Here is a 21204-nt window from a genome sequence, read left to right on the forward strand (position 1 = left end):
CACTTCCTTGTTGCAGGACCAGGAAGTGATGTCAGAAGGGAGCCAACGCAGGCGCGAGTAGAAGGTGGAAGATGCTGCTTATGCCAGCGAACATTTCAAGAGGTACTTGAGAGGCGGAGGGTGCCCAAGCAGAAGGAAAGAGTAGGGGGCACCGAGGGAGGGTGCACAGCATGGTGATGCCAGGTGCCACAGCTCTAGGCACCAACCTCCCTTTCTATGTCACTGTACCCATGCACTATAAAATACATTTTATTCTTTGGCCTAGTAGGTAGGTCTGCTAATCAATTAGCACAGTCACATTGCTGCATGCTGATTGATTAGTGCGTGAGACTACCACCTACAAAATGGGTGGTGATAAGAGCAAATGAACTAATGGCTATACTCTAATGGCAACATTTTTTGTGTGATACCCAATTCAAACACCGGGAAAACTGTCAGTCTCATAATATGCTGCCGGAAAATACTTTCAGTGACAAAACAAAACAAAATCCAGCAGCTGTTTTAATAATGCATCCAGTTGTGTTTCAATAGTGCTCAGAAGTAAACTGAGAGACCAAAGGTAGGGTCGAGTCCCATTCTATGGGCCAGATTCTGCAACCAGTGCATCCAAAACTGTGTGTCAATCCTGCACCGGTTGCAGAAACACGGCTATGTCGAATCTAGGTGCCAGAAATGTAGGCCAGGGTTTTGAAGGTCTACATTTTCGGCATCTATGTTTGCTGTCAGTCGTGGTTCCGGAGGCGCCTAAGGTCATTTTCAGCATTAGCCATGCTTTCTTCAACCTTAGAGGCCCTTCAATGCCTCCGTAGCTGCAATTAAGGCACTGGCAGGTGGCTAAATTAGTTTGTTTTCAGGGCTTCTAAGGTAGGTTTGGTCACTTAAGTTAGATATGGCGCCTACCGCTGCCTAACTTGAAGCGCCATTAGTAGAATCAGCCCCTATATACCTCTACTACTTCTCTCAATCACTGTACTTGTAAAAAAAAAAATTGTCCCAGTCAAAAATGCTGATATGCTGTATATTCTCTGTCACTTTAATATTAAAGTGCTTAACTGTTGCACCAGTGCTGGGTTCTGGCATATTTCACCGAAGCTGCTTCAGAAAACCCAAATCCAAAATTTTTCAAAAATGCTATGGTCTCACTCTTAAAATGTATATAGCTTCTTAGAAGATTAGTGTTTGGTCCTTGATGCTGAAAATAGAAAATTGGCCATTTTCCGGCCATGAGAAAAATTGGTCTTGTTGCGGGAAAGACCCATATAAGGGCATGCTAAGGCCACTTTTTCTACAGCTTTGTAAAATGGCCCCAAATAGTACATCCTATTTGCAAACAGTACTGTGCTTATGTGAACCATTTGGAAATTGCTGAAAATACAATTATTTGTTCATGCATTTCTTTGAGCATTTGATTGAATCTTTCTGCTTTTGTTTTTATTTGTTCTGACCTGTTTCAATATTTTATGTATGTGATTTTATTGTAAACCGGTTTGGAATAAAATGGTATAGAAATTTTTAAAATAAATAAATGTGTGTGCAGTATTGGGAAAGAGCAGTGGTATAGTAAGGGCCCCCCCAATATTGGGCCTGGGTACCATCTTGGTGGGCCCCCCCCCTCACATCACATTGCAATAATCTAACTGGCTACTCACGAATGAGTGAACTATCAATGAAAAATGATTGGGAAGCAAAATCATTTCTCACTCGGCGAAGTTGTTTTAACATCCAGAAAATGTTTTTGCTTAATTGACTAATATGGATGTTGAAAGTCAGCACAGGATCCGGAACTATTCTTAAAACTTTCAAAACGGATTCATTTGATAGACTAATACTTCAAAATGCCAAAACATTTTTAGGTAAAGGTAGAAAACGAGTTCCCAGCCATATTGTTTTAGTTTTGTCAGTGTTGAGCTTTATAACAGCAATGTGTGGCCCACGCACTAACCAAATCAATAAGTTTGAATTGTATTAAACAGAACAGTATTTTTAAGTAAAACATGAATTAATAAAGTAACATAATCAGTATATGCATAAAAACTGACTTCCATGTGAAACAAAAACATTTCCAAAGGTACTCAGTATGTTAAATAGGATTTGAGAGAGGGGAAAACCCTTTGGAATTCCACTAATATTTCTTTATGTTTTACTCTATAAGTTGTAGCAGACAAGAAACCTGCAAAGCAGTCAAGAACCCCTCCCCTAATATGTATCTTGCTCAAGCCCAAAAGAAGATAAGATCCACAACATGAAAGGCTGCTGAAAGAACAAATTGTAAAATTATAGCTTGAGATCCTTTACTTAGTAAACTTCTTGCATTACAGATTAACAGGGTTAATAATATTTCAGTACCAGAAACTTTTCAAAACTCAAATTGTGTTGGATGTAAAATATTATGAGTTTCTAAGTATTAACGACCAACGCTTCTAGGATTTTGACAAAAATCGGTATATTTGCAATTGGTCTGTTCTAAGAAAGTATTTTATTTACAGACTTTTACAGATTGCACACAGATATAATTTTATGTTTATTTCTATTTTAGAAAAACAGAATATTAACAAAGATGATAACAGGAAAATAATTGCTAAACCAAATAAAATTCTGTGTCTGGAAGATGGTTCCCACAACTGTTACACAGACCACCTCATCTTCTAGCACAATACCATTAATGTAATTCAGAATGGACAGAATTAGGTTATTGCATTTAACAAGAGTAAAAGAGGCAAAGGCTATATATGCCAAGAGAAATAGTGCATTTTAGGTAATAATGCTGAAAAACACAATAACAATTCTATATGCTTTTAAAAGCTATGGTTACAAATACAAAATAAGCATATTTAAGATACTAAACAATGTTACGTTGGTATATTGGTCCATCAATGTGTAATATGTACATATATAAAAAGAGATAACACTGACATTTAAGTGACTATAAGAAACCGAAGAATAGAAACAGAAAACATGTATAGATATCTTTGCCATGAAATTGCTCTTATGTGCTTGCTTTCAAGAGTATCATATTAAAATGAGAGTTTGTAGGCGTTAAGCTTAAATCTTTAGTGACGACTAGATATACCAGTATTTTAATGTGATCCATCAAACGTTGCTTGCACAGTTTATGCCAGACCAACCGAGCAGGTTAGAAAGATCTCATTCGTCAGCCGGTGATAATTCACCTTTGGCCCATGGATGCTGTTGCTGATCCTTTCTGGGTTCCCAGTGCCTCCATATGCCCTCTCCATTCATTGTCATCATAAGTTGGCTCTAGGTAAGGGCACTTTCCTGTAGTAGACTGAAAATGGATACAGTCACTCATATCTCACATATTCAAAACTGGTCTCTTGTTTGTTCTATTTATCCTTCAGTACGGGTATTGCTTTTGTTTCTTGCCAGAGAAACAAGCCAACCAGGTGCAAATCAGCATTGCTGCAGCTGCTCCTCCGCCAGTGCAGTAGTAAGCCCAGCCAATTTTGCATGTACCTAAGGAAAAATAAAAATACAGAAATATAACAACTAACAATTGTGGTTTTCCAAAATCATGTTTGTATAGCACATCAAAACAGATACAATTGGGCTTCCTACAGAATGACACAGGGACAAATTTATCCCTGTTCATGTGGCATCCATCTCCATCCCCGTCCCGCCCCCCTGAGTTCTACCCCTGTTCCTGCCCCATCCCCGCAAGCTCTGTCCTCATCTGCACAAGCCTCAAACGCTTAAGATTGAGGACAGAGCTTGCAGGGATGGAACAGGAACAGAATTCATGGGCATGGGCCAGGGATGGAGATAGATATCGTGGGGACGGAGACAAATTTGTCCCCAGCTGAAGTGGACAAATATCTACAGACTTTCTGGAGTTGTTTTTTTTTTTTTAAAGATAAGTTCAACAAAGCAGTTGTAGGTGATATCTTTTTCTTCGAATAACATTATGTATCTCTATGTTCTTTATGTGAACTTTATCTATCTCTATATATCTAGATCACAGGTGTCAAAGTCGGTCCTCGAGGGCCAGAATCCAGTCGGGTTTTCAGGATTTCCCCAATGAATCTGCAAGAGATCTATTTGCATGCACTGCTTTCAATGCATATTCATTGGGGAAATCCAGAAAACCCGACTGGATTCCGGCCCTCGAGGAGGGACTTTGACACCCCTGATCTAGATAAATATAAGTAAGTATAGATCAGTGTCTTTCAAACTTTGTGGTGCGCCCTGAAGAGATTCCAGGTGTGCAATGGGTGATTCCAGAACGTTATTTTTTTAAAAATTCCCTAGAATACACTAGAACAGGGGTAGGCAATTCCGGTCCTCGAGAGCCAAAGCCAGGTCAGGTTTTCAGGATATCCACAATAAATATGCATGAGCTAAATTTGCATCTCAAGGAGGCAGCGCATGCAAATCCATCTCATACATATTCATTGTGGATATTCTGAAAACCTGACCTGGCTTTGGCTCTCGAGGACCGGAATTGCCTACCCCTGCACTAGAATAAATGACATGTATGTTGTGTACACAACAGTCTGTCAATGTTATGAGCATCTGTGTGCATAAGGATACAACCCCCCAAATTAGCATTGACGTGATTGGTCCTTGGCAAGAACCATTTACATAGTAACATAGTAACATATATAGTAACATAGTAACATAGTTACTATGTTATTATATATGTTACTATGTTACTATATATGTTCTTGCCAAGGACCAATCACGTCAATGCTAATTTGGGGGGTTGTATCCTTATGCACACAGATGCTCATAACATTGACAGACTGTTGTGTACACAACATACATGTTATGTCATTTATTTTTTGTGCGGTAGTTATCCTAAACTTTGTTACTGTTTAGATCTTATCTTTGTGAACTTGGATTGTCAAGCTCTGACTGAAATTAAATTGAAAAAAGAGAACGGCTGCAGATAATGGATAATGAAATGCATGTTTACTTGTCGACTATCAAGCTGCGTTTTGAGTTAATTTGCACTCAAAAACAAGCGCATCCACCACATTGATTAGCAGTTCTATTCTATCTACTCTTCTATTAAACCACATATGGGTAATTGTAACAATGGTGAGTGTCGGGAGCAGCGCGGGCCATTCAGCGCAGCCCATTCAGCGCAGCTCTCTGCGCTAAAAACTGCTAGCTCAGTTTAATAGAAGGGGTTAGTTTCACCATTGTTACAATTATTCATACGTAGCTTAAAGAGCTTTAAATACATAACTCTCAATTTTAATTTTTTATTGGTTTTGCAGTTTTATAATTTCAATTATAATGTGCCGTGAAAAACATTTGCTCCGCTTAGTGTGCCAGAGCTAAAAAAAATTTGAGAGATGCTGATTTACGCCAAGGTTCAGTTGATGTACATGACATACATGTCATCTATTCCAGTGTATACTTATAAAGGGAATTTTTAAAAATAATGCAAAATTCTAGAATCTCTTGTGGCACACACGGAATTGCTTCAGGGCACAGCACTATGCTGTAGCACTCACTTATTAAGGTGCGCTAACCGATTTAGCACGCACTAAAGATTAGCGTGCACTAAATGCTAAGGCGCCCATAGAATATAATGGATGACTTAGCATTTAGCCCGCGCTAATCTTTAGCGTGCACTAAATCGGTTAGCGCATCTTAATAAATGGACCCCTAAATTAGGTACAGATCCCCTTATTCTATAACAGCAGGTATAAATTGCAGGAGCACCTCTGATCTGCCCTTGACCCTCCCATTGCCACACCTCTTTTTGGAGCCGCACATACGTTTTGCGCATGTATATAAATGCTGATTATTAGCACCCAATTATTGGCACCGATTGGCTTGTTGTTCAATTAAATTGTGTGTTCAAATTGGGCACATGCCCAAATTTGCATGTGCCATTTTTTAGCGCCATATACAGAGTAGAATTTGGGGGGAAATGTTGACAATACAACCTATGAAACTCGTCAAGTGGTCTTATGTGAGAAATGTTTCCTGCGCCAAACACTGGCAAGTGCCACCCACGCACACAACCAAATCATGGCATGTACTTTGCCACTAGTCAGTATTTCATAAGAGGCCACTTGTGCATGTTAATGGCCACCATTTCCATGCCTTATTGCTACCAACTAAGCAGCACCTTACAAAATGACCCCATGCTCTCCATAAACTTGGGTGTTGGTTCTTTATTTCCATAATACTAATAAAATAGTGAAAGATATGGGGAAGCAACAGACTGCGCTGACAAAATGCGCCTAGTATTTTACAGGTTTTGTCAGTTCATCCCTCATCGTTTGTTACTGAAGCATTTCCATAACAGGGGAATGTTTGCTATTCCAGTTCATTGCTAGCTCTCTGGAGTCACAAAGTGCTTCAGCATGACAACAGTTTCCTGTGGAATTATTTATGCTTTGACAAATAGTCGATTAGGACTTCAGGTGCCCATGAGCTGCAGAATGAGTCGGAAGAAACAGTTTGTTTTCTTGCAAATGTGAATGAAGAATTATGAGATAAAGAAAAGAGAAATGCTATCACAGGCTATTTGAATGTATTCAAAGAGCATCATTTTCCAAATATTCAAGCAATCAGTTCTTCGGAAGGTTGTGAAGATGTAACACTACACTGAAAAGGCTGTGAAAAATGAAATGTGATTGACACAGGGTCTCTATATAATGAGACTCTGGGTTAAGGTTATCAATGTGGGCTGCCCTCAAGACATACTATTTTTCCAGAACTAGGGATTTTTTTTAGGGGGTTCTCAGGGGTACTGAGAACCGGCACCTTTTCCATTGCTTGATAAAAATGACGCACGGTCTCCAAGTATTAATAAGTGAGCTCAGGTTCTGCACACTCAGGGGGAAATTCTGTAAGAGGCGCCTAAAGATAGGCACCTAGCCTAACTTAATTAGTAAATTGGCTTTAATTATGAGCTCTTTTTTTAATTATTATTATTTTCCAATATGAACTGTGCAATACAAATGTATACATTTGAAAGATATCAACCATAAAAACACACTTTTGAACAACAAATTTTAAAAGATCATTATCCCCCAACCCTTTACAGACCCGAAATATAGACATATTCCAATATATTGCTATGAAATACCCCCCTCCCTCCCCGGATGTTTTGGAACCAAACCTAACTTAACTTGAAAAGAGATAGAACTTAAATAGATGCAACAAGCTCATAATTAAAAAAAATGAAAATTAATTGGGTAATAGGTGCCTATCTTCTTAGGTGCAATTCTACAAACTCTAAAGTAGGCGTGTTTAGGGGCAGAGAATGGCTTAGGATTCACTAGGTGCGATTCTCTAAAGTCCTTAGGTACTTATAATGTAGGCCTTTAAACCCCTGTTTAGTTTTAGTTAGGTTTAGTTTTAGTTAGGTTTAGGTTTAGTTAGGTTTAGGTTTAGTTAGTTTTAGTTAGGTTTAGGTTTAGGTTTAGGTTTAGTTAGGTTTGATTCTCTAATAGGCACTTAAGTGAAAAAGCATTTATCATAGATATGTGCCATTATAATATATTCACTCTGAATATATGTACGTATATAACCTGGGATTCTCTTGCTTACCCAACAGGGCCTGGATATTTGGTGATTTCAAAATGTGACATCCTAGACAGTTGCCTATCTTGTTTGTGCCTAAATGGAGGCATTTGTACCCAAAACATTTTTGTTCCACCAGCAAGCCAGTAAATATTTCCTCTTAGGATCCAATTTGATAGGAAGGGCAAATCTAATCAGACTGCTCCCTTTTGTTTTCTATAATTGTTGATCAGAAGACCTTTAAGCCTGCTCAGCTGGTTAGCAAATTGCTGTTTTCAATGCTGGGTGAAATACACTTGACAGAAAAATGTGCAGTTCACTGGCAGTAAAATGTTAGTAGGGGTGCAGCAGAAGTCAGTGCCTGCCAAATCTCTAGAATGAAGTGTTGTAAGCTCAATTTTTACATTTTCAGAACAGCTGCACATCAAGAGCAGGGGTTAAATGGGGTGACATTTTAAAGCACAGATACTCCCTGAGTTTTCTGTTATAGAAAATTGCTGAAAAATAACTAATATGTTCCCTGCAACCTTTGCGTGCCTTGATACTCAAGTACAAAGCACCTGTTCTACCATGATACGAGAGAGGGGGGTGATATAAATAGCATACAATAATCAGATAGGTAGTTAAAGAGTTTGGAAAGATGTATAGCTATAACAGCAAAATCACATCAAAATATAAAACAATGAACTACAAAACAGAATTGGTCTGGTAAAACTAAGAAAGACCTCCAACTCCCAACTGATAGTGATATTCCTGTGCTTTTGAAGAGTCTAATAATGTGATGCCCCAAGGAATTTACAGGTTCACAGATAAGGAAGTTCTTCTTAAGAACATAAGCAGTGCCTCTGCCGGGTCAGACCAGAGGTCCATCCCGCCCAGCAGTCCGCCCCCGCGGTGGCCCAACAGGTCATGACCTGCCTTAATCACCAGAAGGGGCCCCCTTGCCCCCTAGGTTTCTCATCGAAGTCCTATCTTGCCATCAATGTCCTAACCCTCCGGCCTTGCACCTGCACGACCTGGTGAGCTGTCTATACTTATGCAACACCCCAGAGCCTCCCTCAGTACCCCACGATCCCCTTTTCCCTCAGGAATCTGTCCAATCCCTGTTTGAATCCCTGTACTGTACTCTGCCGGATCACTTCCTCCTGGAGCGCATTCCATTTGTCCACGACCCTTTGGGTGAAGAAAAACTTCCTTGCATTTGATTTGAACCTATCTCCCTTCAGTTTCTCTGAGTGCCCCCTCGTACCTGTCGTCCCTTTTAGTCTGAAGAACCTGTCCCTGTCCACCCTCTCTATGCCCCTAAGTATTTTGAAGGTCTCTATCATATCCCCCCTGAGCCTCCTCTTTTCCAGAGAGAAGAGCCCCAGTTTATCCAGCCTCTCAGCATATGGGCAGTTTTCCAGCCCTCTTACCAGTTTCGTTGCCCTGGTAAGAGGGCTGGAAAACTTCATCCAAATCTTCATCCAAAGAAAATTGGAACATTCTTCCGGAGTCTGTCATAGGGGAAATCACCCTCCAGGGATTCAAGACAAAGTTAGACAAGTTCCTGCTGAACCAGAACGTACGCAGGTAGGGCTAGACTCAGTTAGGGTGCTGGTCTTTGACCAGAGGGCTGCTGCGTGAGCGGACTGCTGGGCACGATGGAGCACTGGTCTGACCCAGCAGCAGCAATTCTTATGTTCTTATGATACACTACGCCTCAAAGAGCAGATCCACACAACATAGGTGCATTTGTACGTATGTACGTGTCCTGTATGCAATACTTTTATTCATATTGCACACCCCACTCCTGATAAAGACAAAAATAAATGCATATACATAAATGAGATCATAAATTAAAAACATATAGTAATAATAAAAACACTCATGGTGATGCCCCTGCTAATGAAGACCCAGATACAAGCTGCTAAAAAAATTGATCATCGAGACAACAAAAGCCTGGATTAAAGTAACTTAATTCTACTGTTGAAGAAAATGATTTAAAAAATGAATAGTTTTTAAAAGTTAAAGTGGTCTTGGACCTCCATACTGAAATTGAGTTTCTACAGATAGCTTGATATCTAATATACCCCCTCCCCCTCCCCACCTTTATCTATTCCTATGGGTGGCTTGGCATTTAGCTCATGAAACTTGATAAAAGGGGGGATAATCTTTAAAAGGGTAGTTTTATATCTGCATGCATGGGTAAAAACTAGGCATATGATTTTCCTGTATGGATGGTGCTGGATTTTCAGAACAAAATGTCTGTTGATAATCTAAGATACAACTTTAATAAAGAGGATTGAATGGACTCCTGCATTGAGATTTGGACTCTCTCTTTGTGCTTTAACTTCCAAACCCATAGGCAGCAGAATGCTTTTTTGTTTGGGGGGGGGAGGGGTCCAAAATATCTGTCCCAGACCCTACCAAGCTCCGCCCCAGACCCTGCCCCCATAATAGTACTAATTTGTAAACTAAGGTGCGCTAGCGTTTTTAGCGCATGCAGGATATTACTGTGCGCTACACCGCAAGCTATGCAGCTAGAACTAATGCCAGCTCAATGCTGGTGTTAGCATCTAGCGTGTGCTATTCCGCGCGTTAATGCCCTAACGCAACTTCGTAAAAAGAGCCCACAATATAATCTTATTAACAATGCATAATGGTTAACCACAAAATTAAAACTATACAAAACACACTATGCTTCTCATCATTTATTCCTACCAGAACACCTAGCCTTGGTCACGCATGCAGAACACAGATAACCCCTATGCAAATACAGGACCACAAACTAAAAGTACTTATACATACAAAACCCTAAAATGCAAGACTCTGCATGCAGTACAACCCCCAGAGAAAAAGAAACAAATGCATTTCTTCCTGAACTGAGCAAAATATAGACAGAAAATGTAAATTCTCTGACACATTTCATTTGCTAAATTGAAAATAAAATCATATTCCCTACCTTTGTTGTCTGGTGATTTTATTTTTCAAACTATCTTTTACCAGTCTCTTGCTGCACTTCCTTTTGTCTGTGCTCTTAACTGTGTATTCAGGGCCTTCTTATCCATTTGCTGTTTTTCTCTCCTTCTTTACTTTCTGCCCTAAATCCATCTTTAGCATTAACTTATAAAATTCAACTTTCTTCCATTTTTCTGTTTACTTTTCAAAATCTATCCACTTTTCTAGGTCTTCCCTTTCCTTCCCATCCATCCATCCATGTGTATCATCTCCTCCCTCTTTTTTCTCCCTTATTCCCATCTATCCATAAGTAGCATTTCTTCTTATCTCTTCCCTGCCACACCCACTGCTGTGCACCATCTCATCCCTCTCTCTCCCTTTCCCCCTCTATCCCTGTGCACCATCTCATCCCTCTCACATGGTCAGACATCCCTGTCTTCCCCCTCATCTCCTTCCCATAGCCTGGAATCTCTCTCCTCTTCCATGGTCTGCCATCTCTCTCTCCTTCCCTCTCTTCCCGTGGACTAAAATCTCTCTGCTTCTCTCCTCTCCTTTCCACTGTCTGGCATCTCTCTCCTCTCCTTCTGGCAGTCTGACATATCTCTCTCCCCGCCATCCCTTCCATTCCATGGTCTGGCATCACTCTCTCCTTTCCATTCTAGTGGTCTGACATCTCTCACTTCCCTCCTTCCATCACCCTTCTCCGGAAACTGACATATCGACTCCCTCCCAGTGTAACATTTCTCCCTCCCTCCTCTCCACCACAATCATGTCCAACAATTCTCCCTTTCTTCATGTATACCATATGTCCAACAATTCTTTTTCTCTTCCCTCACCCACCAGCAGCATCTTTCTTTCCCTCTCTTCGCACCACCCCACCCATGCATCTCTCTTTCCCTCTCTTCCTAACCCCCAGCTGGTGCAGAATCTGTCCTTCCCAAGCCCCTCCCAGCCCATTTAGCATCTGTCCTTCCCAATCCTCTCCTAGTCTGTGCAGCATCTATCCTTCCCTGCCTGTGCAATATCGGCCCTTGCTTTCCCAACCACCACCACCTCCGCAACTCATGCAGCATATTCAAACCACTTATTCATACATGAAAACACCCATTGTGCTGAGGAGATATTTTTTAAATAAATAAAATTGCAGAGGAATTTTTATTGTTCTTTTAAAAAAAAGAGAGCGAGAGAAAAAAGGATCACATGAAGGATTGTTAAGTAATTCATTTGAAGGAAGAGGGACCATGCTGTCCTTGCTAGAAGAGTACAAGCACAAGGTGGGGGAAAAATATCTGTGGCAGACAGTGGAAAAGAGATTAAAAACAAATTTTGTACTGAAACTCAAGGGCAAAACAATGTTAAAAATGTGTGAAACTGGAGATAACTGGGTGCTCAGAAATACAGCTTGATTAATGGGAAAGGAATGATAGCATGTACAGCATTATTTATATGGTGCTACGAGCTCTGCTTAATAAAAAAAAAATCAAATGTTTTGTTTCTCTCAGAAAATTAGGATAAAGTACTTATGCTGAAAGTGCTCGAATGCTTTACACCAGTGGTCTCAAACTCAAACCCTTTGCAGGGCCACATTTTGGATTTGTAGGTACTTGGAAGATGATATTTTCTTTCTCAAGGGACCCTCGGCCACAAGAGGGCACCCGCTCAAACTCAGGAGTGGAAAATTTCATGGTGACACCAGAAAGTATTTCTTCACAGAGAGAGTGGTTGATCATTGGAACAAGCTTCCAGTGCAGGTGATCGAGGCAGACAGCGTGCCAGACTTTAAGAATAAATGGGATACCCATGTGGGATCCCTACGAGGGTCAAGATAAGAAAATTGGGTCATTAGGGCATAGACAGGGGGTGGGTAAGCAGAGTGGGCAGACTTGATGGGTGTAGCCCTTTTCTGCCGTCATCTTCTATGTTTCTATGTTTGGAGGGCCTCAGAAAAAATAGTTGTCTTATTAAAGAAATGACAATTTTGTATGAGGTAAAACTCTTTACAGCTTATAAATCTTTCCTTTTGGCTAAGTTTTAATAATAAAATTTATAGCTAAAGAGACATAGCTTAATAATAAATTTATAGCTAAAGAGACATATGATCAAGAAACTGTTTTATTTTACTTTTGTGATTTTGATAAACATACCGAGGGCCTCAAAACAGTACCTGGCAGGCCGCATGTGGCCCCTGGGCTGCGAGTTTGAGACTACTGCTTTACATGGATTTATCAAAAACTGCCACCTTATTGGGAAAGTTAAAGTGGTGGTGGGGGAATGGGGGGAAATTTAATGTGGACCCCAAGCAGCATACAAAAGTACACAGGTCATAAAGCAGGGCGAAACTGCCATATTGGAAGAAATATGTAAGTATGATAAAATGTAATGTACTCACATATGCCAAGTATGTAAATGGTGTGATAATGGCTTCATAAGTCATTATCACTGTATTTATGAAGCCTACAGCAGTTAAAATTAAATGTTATGGGCATCTTTACCATGTGAAATTTAACTACATCCCAAGGGATACGGTTAACACCTAGCATGCCAAACATACAACTTCTAAACAGATAGGGCTATAGGAACCTATTAAAGCTATCTCATATTATTTAAAATTAGTCACAAACGTACTTTTATATCTCATTTCTTCTTTTATCATCAAATTCAGCCATAAGAACGTAAGAACATAAGCAATGCCTCCGCTGGGTCAGACCTGAGGTCCATTGCGCCCAGCAGCCCGCTCACGCCCAGGACCTGTGTAGTAATCCTCTATCTATACCCTTCTATCCCCTTTCCCAGCAGGAAATTGTCCAATCCTTTCTTAAACCCCAGTACCGTACACTGCCCTATTACATCCTCTGGAAGCGCATTCCAGGTGTCCACCACACGTTGGGTAAAGAAGAACTTCCTAGCATTTGTTTTGAATCTGTTTCCTTTCAACTTTTCCGAATGCCCTCTTGTTCTTTTATTTTTTGAAAGTTTGAAAAATCTGTCCCTCTCTACTCTCTCTTCATGATCTTGTAAGTCTCTATCATATCCCCTCTAAGTTTCCTCTTCTCCAGGGAAAAGAGACCCAGTTTCTCCAATCTCTCAGCGTATGAAAGGTTTTCCATCCCTTTTATCACACGTGTTGCTCTACTCTGAACTCTCTCGAGTAACGCCATATCCTTCTTAAGGTACGGTGACCAATATTGGACGCAATACTCCAGATGCGGACGCACCATCACCCGATACAACTGCAGGATAACTTATTTCATTCTGGTAGTAATACCCTTCTTGATTATACCTAGCATTCTATTCATTCTCTTAGCGGCCACTGTGCACTGTGCCGTCGGCTTCATTGTCATGTCCACCATTACCCCCAAGTCCCTTTCTTGGGTACTCTCATTCAATAACATCCCTCCCATCGTATAGTTGTACCTCGGGTTTCTGCTTCCCACATGCAATACTTTACATTTCTCAACGTTGAACTTCATCTGCCATCTCGTCACCCATTCCCCTAGTTTGTTCAAGTCCCTTTGCAATTCTTCGCAGTCCTCCTTAGTCCGAGCTCCACTAAATAGTTTGGTGTCGTCCGCAAATTTTATTATCTCACACTTCGTCCCTGTTTCTAGATCATTTATGAATATATTAAATAGCAGTGGCCCTTCATCCTTACCCTCTGTTTCCTACCCGCCAACCAGTTTCTGATCCATCTATGTATGTCTCCATCCACGCCATGGTTCTTCAGTTTCCGGAGTAGACGTTCATGAGGCACCTTGTCAAAAGCTTTTTAGGTATATGTCTATGGGGTCTCCTCTGTCCATCAGTTTGTTAATTCCTTCGAAGAAGTGCAATAAGTTAGTAAGGCACGATCTCCCCCTGCAGAAACCATGTTGGCTGGTTATCAGAAGTTCGCTTCTTTCAAAATGTTCATCGATGTTTTCTTTTATCAGTGCTTCCACCATTTTCCCTGGAACCGAGGTCAGACTCACCGGTCTGTAGTTTCCCGGGTCACCTCTTGATCCCTTTTTAAAGATGGGTGTAACATTGGCTATCTTCCAATCCTCCGGGATCACGCCTGTTTTCAGGGATAGGTTACAAATTTGCTGCAGTAGTTCCGCTATCTCCTCTTTAATTCCTTCAGAAACCTTGGATGGATTCCGTCCAGACCTGGGGATTTGTCAGTTTTTAGTTTTTCTATTTGCCTGTGCACATCTTCAAGGCTCACTTCCATGGATGTTAATTTTTCTGCTTGATTTCCATTGAAGAATTGCTCAGGTTCCGGTATGTTGGTTGTGTCTTTATTTGTAAATACAGACGAAAAGAACATGTTAAGTCTTTCCGCGACCTCTTTCTACTCCTTCACCACTCCCTTCCTGTCTCCGTCATCCAGCGGTCCCACCTCCTCCCTAGCCAGCTGCTTCCCTTTAACATATTTAAAGAACAGTTTGAAATTTCGTGCTTCCCTGGCTAGCCTCTCTTCATACCCTCTTTTGGCTTTTTGAACCACACGGTGACATTCTTTTTGATACTTCCTGTGCTCATTCCAGTTCCCCTCAGTTTTGTCCTTTTTCCATTTTCTGAATGAATTTTTCTTATTGCCTATCGCTTCCTTCACTATATTAATTATCCATGCCAGGTCTTTTGTTCGACCTTTTTTGCACCCTTTTCTGAATCAAGTGATATACAGATTTTGCGCCTTGCTCACTGTGTCCTTGAAAAAAGACCAGGCATGTTCTTTTTTTTTTTTAATCTTTATTCATTTTTAAACTTATAATAAGTGTGATAACATATCCATACAAATAACCATAAATATATCACTTAATAATCAACAATGATACATGTTCTACCGTTTGCCATTTTTTGGAAGTGTTCCTAAGTTTCTTCCTTAACATTCCCCTCATTGCTTAGTAGTTTCCTTTCCTGAAGTTAAAATTTGTTGCTATGGTTCTCTTTCCTTTCGGTATTCCTACCTTAACCTTGAACTTGATCATATTATGATCGCTCTTTCCCCACGGTCCCATTACTTCCACTTCCTTTGCAGGTCCCCTTAACCCATTTAGGATTAGATCCAGAGTGGCATTTCCTCTCGTCGGTTCTCTAACAAGCTGCTCCATGAAGTAATCTTGTGTAGCCTCCAGGAATTCTGTCTCCCTAGCGCATCTTGAGCTTCCAAGACTCCAGTCTATCCCAGGGTAGTTGAAATCTCCCATAATAACCGTGCAACCGCTTTTGCATTCTCGCTTCATCTCGGCTTCCATTTCTTCATCGATATCTCCGGTTTGCCCGGTTGGACGATAGTATAGGCCCATCTTTATTTTAGGCCCTTTCCTTCCCGGTATTTTAACCCATAGTGATTCCAGCTTGTTGGTCGTCACTGCTGTGTCCATTCTTGTCGATTGTATGCTTTCTTTTATGTATAGTGCTATTCCACCTCCTTTCTGTCCTGACCTATCCTGGCAATAGAGCTTGTATCCCGGCAGTGCTGTATCCCATTTGCTTTCCTCATTCCACCATGTTTCAGAGATTCCAATGATGTCTAAGTCCTCTGCATTGGCCATGGCTTCTAATTTCCCCATTTTGTTTCTTAGGCTTCTTGCATTAGTATATATGCAATTTAGATCCTGGTATTTTGTTGTCTTTCCCTGTGCTTTGGTCTTTAGTGTCTTCTCATTTGCTACAATCTTTCTAACCTCCTCTTCTGGGTTAGTTGACTCCTGTAATTTGTCTCTTGTTTCTTCTCAGCCTTGTTTCCCCTTAGTATCTTCAAGGGATACCTTCTTCCGAATCGTTGACGCTTGGTCGTCTGTCGGCTTTCCCCTTCCTCTTAGTTTATAGCCTGTTCTATTCCTCTCTTGACGTTGTTTGCTAGAAGCCTAATTCCCGCCACACTCAGGTGCAGTCCATCTCTCCTGTAGAGCTTGCTCTTGCCCCAGAACGTTGTCCAGTTCCTCACAAAGTGGAATCCTTCTTCCTCACACCATTTCCTCATCCACGCATTTATTTATTGTAGTTCCTCCTGCCTTTTCACATCTGCCTTCGGTACCGGTAGGATCTCTGAGAGCACTATCTTCTGGGTCCTCATCTTCAGCTTCCTTCCCAGAATCCTGAACTGTTCTATCAGTGTGCTTCTTCTGTAGTCTCTCCTGCTGACATCATTTATTCCGATGTGGATCATTACTGTGATTTCTTCCATCTCCGCTCCTTCCAAGATCTTTCCAATTTTGTCTACGATGTCCTTGGTTCTCGCTCCTGGGAGGCAGATCACCAGTCGATCCTCTCGCCCTCCTGCTATGTGGCTGTCCATATGCCTCAGGATCGAGTCTCCCACTAGGATCGCTGACTTTCCCTTCTTCAATTTTCACTTCGGTCTCAGGTCAATGTCCTCGGTGTGCTTCGCTCTTTCTTCTTCTGGGCATCGACTAGCCAATTCCTCTCCCTCGTGCGGTATTTCTCTGTGGGTGTCTTCTTTGAGGTTATCTGCTTCTTGTTCTCCCTTCCATGCTGGTGTAACTTCATCTTTCATCTGAAGTTCGTTCTCTTCCACCCTCTTCCTGTATGCTTCCTCAATGAATTTCTCGAGTTCCCTGACTTCCTCCTCGATGTGTCTCTCACTCATGAAGTCTTCAGCTGTCCTCATTGGGTCCTCCGTGGTGTAAAGTCGTTCTAGCTCCTATATCTTGTCCTCTAGTCGCTTGACTTCTTTAAGCTTTTCAACTCCTGACACCGACCGCATACATATGACTGTCTCCCCGAGGGGAGGTAGTTATACATATGACAGTCTATGCAGAACACTGGAAAGCTCATCTTCTGATTTCCCTCTGCTTCCATTATCGTTCCTACTTTAAGATAACAGTTAAGATTACGTGTTCCTTCTGTGCCTTCTTCCTGCCTTCTTCTTGTGTGTGCTGCCTTTGCTCTCTCTACCTTACCTTACTTTTGCTTGTGTGTTTGTTCCTTCTGTGCCTGCTTCCTTCAGCACCTGCTTCTTGCCTTGCTGCCTTCTTCTTGTGTGTGCTGCCTTTGCTCTACCTTACCTTACTGTTGCTTGTGTGTGTTTGTTCCTTCTTCCTTACCTTTCAGTCCTTTCCTGGTGCTCTTGGGTGTAATGATTTGGCCCTTCTTGAGGCCCTTCGCAAAGGCACTCTCGCTAAGGTGAGCGCCTTTGCTGCTCGCCGAATAGCTGGGCGCCGTTGGCTCCTCCCCTTTTAAGGGGGAGTCCGGCGCTGCCTCTGATGCCTCAGAGCAAACTCTGGCCGCTTCCCCGAGCCTTCTGCTTCCTCCTGCCTTCCCGCTCCTGTGCTCGGCCCGATGCTGCTCCTCTCCTCTCCTCGGCACTGGAACAAGGGAACCCCTAGGTACTGATGCTGCTCCTCTCCTCTCCTCGGCACCCACATAACATCTACCTCTAATTTATACATATGTCTTCAATATATTGAAAAAACCCCAAACTATAAACTAGGAGGGTGGTATATCATACGCTGTAAACTGATTTCAGTGCATAGGACCTCCCATAACTATATTATCCCAGGTCCGTATTCTGTTCAGTTGTAAATAATCATCTATACCAAAAAAAAAAACCCTTCCCATCCCTTAATTAATTAAAATGTCTTTATTAACTTTGATTTTAACATTTCATTAAGAGTGAATTTTTTTAATCTTATAAAACTTCATAAAGTGTCTTATCCTCTGGATACAAACTAATATGTCATCATTGATTAATCTTCATAATTACTTCTGTATCTTAAAATATCTTCAAAAAATGCCAGCAACACTTATCTTTAACAGAACATTGCTGGTCCAACATTAGTTTTTCAATTATACCTGCCCGACGCTCTCATTCCGCACGAGCATTTCAGTCAAGAAGACCTTCATCGGGGGAACAATTCTGGTTGCTGTAGTTCATATCACAAAACTGGCCCTATCTGTTTAGATTTCTTTGAATTTGGGTAGGAATTATGTGCAAAGGATTGTTAAGAATTACGGTATATCAAAAAAATTAACTGTAACTGCTTACATATTTTAGACAGGTACTTATTTTGTAGCTGGGGCAAGTGACTTGCCCACAGTCACAAGGAGCTGCAGTGAGAATGAAACTCAGAACCTCAGGGTGCTGAGACAGCTGCTCTAGCCACTAGGTCATTCCTGAAACATTACTTAAAAGTTCTCTCTTTGACTCTGTTTTAGTGCAAGTATTAGGGATGTGCACAGGGAAAAAAGTTTTTAGTTTGTTTTTGCCTTGCTTGGCCTTTGGCCCTGATTTTTGCAGCAACTGATTGGAGATCCTTAACGGAATAGGTAACCAGTTTTGTTTCTGCAGAACTAGTGATGTACGCTGCCAGTCAATCATGCCAATGCATTCCTTACCATCTGCAGGAGCTTCAAAGTAGTGCATGGGCATTGCACTAATCAATTGATAAATAACCAACGATTGAAGAACTGGTCGAAAATCATTCAAAGACAGCATCATTTTTAGTGGTGCAACCATGCAAAGAAGACTGGTCATACCATGATGTTAATCTGCGACTTCACAGATAATCGTGAATCTAATACCACATCAAGCACCTGTATCGCACTCAGAACTCTGATAGGAACTTGTCCACTTACAGAAGGATTATGAATATGTGTGACGTCATTCCTAAGAAAATTTGGAATGGAGGAGTAATTTAGTGATTATAGCACCAGGAAAGTTCAGTTCAAATCCTGCTGCTGCTCCCTAAGATCTTGAGCAAATTACAAGCGATATTCAAAACGTTTCCACACTTTTTATTTTTTTTAAACACTATTTATTAAAGCAAATTACATCTCTTTTCCACTTAATCATCCTGTTTTGCGATACATTTTTCCCAGCATCCTACTAACTTCTTAATGCAATCAGAAAAGAATTGCTTGTTGCAGGTTTCCATGTCTCACTACGTCTTGTCAGGTAGAAAACCAATATTTCAGCCACCATGCTGTGGCTTTCTTCAGGGTATGCTGTGAGGTCTGCAGTTTGTCTTTGCAAATAGTAGGTCCACTGATCTGATTGGGAACAAGGCAGTTCGTTGGTCACCAGTTTGAATTTTGGTGGGAAAATCAATTGGTCTCTTTTTTTCCCCATAGAATGGAAAAGTCTATGGTGAGCTTAAGATGTTCTCCCCAGGAAGCTGGGTTATATGTTGTCTAAGGGTTTGCAGCTGACCTTGTGCTTGTTCCAGATTTCTGTGTCTTGTCTTCTTAAACTGACACGATAAAACTAGGTGTCAAACTGACTTGAAAATCTAGCAGTAGACGTTTGTCAATGCCATTTGTCGGACAGCTATAGAATTTGTGATGCTAATCTTGCTCTTTCTTGGTGAGGCCGGAAACTTTTCAATTGACCCTCATAGGTGCCTAGTCCAAGGTGACTACTAGAAAGTAGGCATGATTAGGGGGACAGATCGTGGGCATGTTATTTATGTATCTGCTTTGGATCTAGGCACACTCATTTAGGCTAAGAAAATCTTGGCATAAATAGGGTGCACCTAAGGTTAGGATGTTTATTGACTCCTAAGCCCACTTTAGGCGCCACCAAGCACGATTCTATAAAGTGTGCCTATCTTTTATAGAATCTCACTTAAATGCCACCTCACTTTGCGCCTAAATTTTAGGTGCCATTTAAAGAATCTGGGCCCTACAGGGCATATTACAATAAAAGGGCATACACACAAGTACATTTGTCCCTCCTTTCTCGCCAATAAACAATCAGAGCACACACAGGTGCAGATACAGGATTGGAAAACTTTTCATATGCTGACAGTTTGGAAATGCTGGGGCTATTCTCCTTGGAAAAGCGGAGACTTAGAAACCTTCAAAATCCTGAAGGGCATAGAGAAGGTAGACAGGGACAGATTCTTCAGACTGTGGGGAAGTACAAGTACAAGGGGGCACTCGGAGAAACTGAAAGGGGACAGGTTTAGAACAAACGCTAGGACACATGGAATGGAGGGTGGTGGACACATGGAATGCGCTTCCGGAGGTTGTGATAAGCCAGAGCACAGTACAGGGGTTCAAGGAAGGTTTAGATAGATTCCTAAAGGATAAGGGGATTGAGGGGTACAGATAGAAGTACAGGTAGGTTATAGGAATAGTCAGGGACCACTTCACAGGTCATAGGCCTGATGGGCCACCGCGGGAGCGGGCCGCTGGGCGCGATGGACCTCTGGTCTGACCCAGTGGAGGCAACTTCTTATGTTCTTTTAACAAACCTTATAAAAACTTTGGCATTTACAGCACTTTTCAGCAGTATTTCCGCACTTTACAACAGGCATATATTATGCACACATGACCATGGTATATACACACCAGAGAACTGTATTGTTCTATGCTGGTATCAACGTGTGAAAGAAATGCACATAAGATTTACCTACTTTGCATTTGGTTAGCGTAATTTTACTGCACATATAATTTGAATGCTATTAGTTTTGAGCACTGGAGGGCTATTTCTCAGTGCTGTTCACTGTAGCGCCGGAGTTCTGAGCATTGGCCTGATTTCCACTGTTTTCTAAAATAAAGTAGCATATCAGTCTGACACGGTTTTACTGGCAGGCTGTTCCACAGTTTAGGGACAGCTATTTGAAAAATAGAAGAGCAAGCCAAGAGATGCCAAGGGTGACCCGTTCCAAAAGTGAAATTTACAAGTGATTTGTCTGAAGTAAAAACGTATGTAGTTTTAAATGTTAAATCAATTTTTTTTAAAAAAGAAAATATTCAGCTTTTTATGGAGTCTCTGAAAAAATTAGCATGGGGGCAGCATTAGGACAG

The 21204-nt window shown here is 41.2% G+C and overlaps 1 protein-coding gene across 1 annotated transcript in view; it reads right to left on the reverse strand.

Annotated features, from left to right (window-relative positions):
• Window positions 1–2457: 2457 nt before the first annotated feature.
• LHFPL6 (LHFPL tetraspan subfamily member 6) overlaps window positions 2458–21204 on the reverse strand; it is a 245758-nt gene continuing 227011 nt past the window's right edge. The window contains exon 4 of the mRNA XM_033950072.1: window positions 2458–3474. Coding sequence (XP_033805963.1) covers window positions 3356–3474 — 119 coding nt within the window. The 3' untranslated portion in view covers window positions 2458–3355. The remainder of the gene's footprint in view (window positions 3475–21204) is intronic.

The sequence above is a fragment of the Geotrypetes seraphini genome, chromosome 6 (genome assembly GCF_902459505.1).
Source record: "Geotrypetes seraphini chromosome 6, aGeoSer1.1, whole genome shotgun sequence".
Classification (NCBI taxonomy): Eukaryota; Metazoa; Chordata; class Amphibia; order Gymnophiona; family Dermophiidae; genus Geotrypetes; species Geotrypetes seraphini.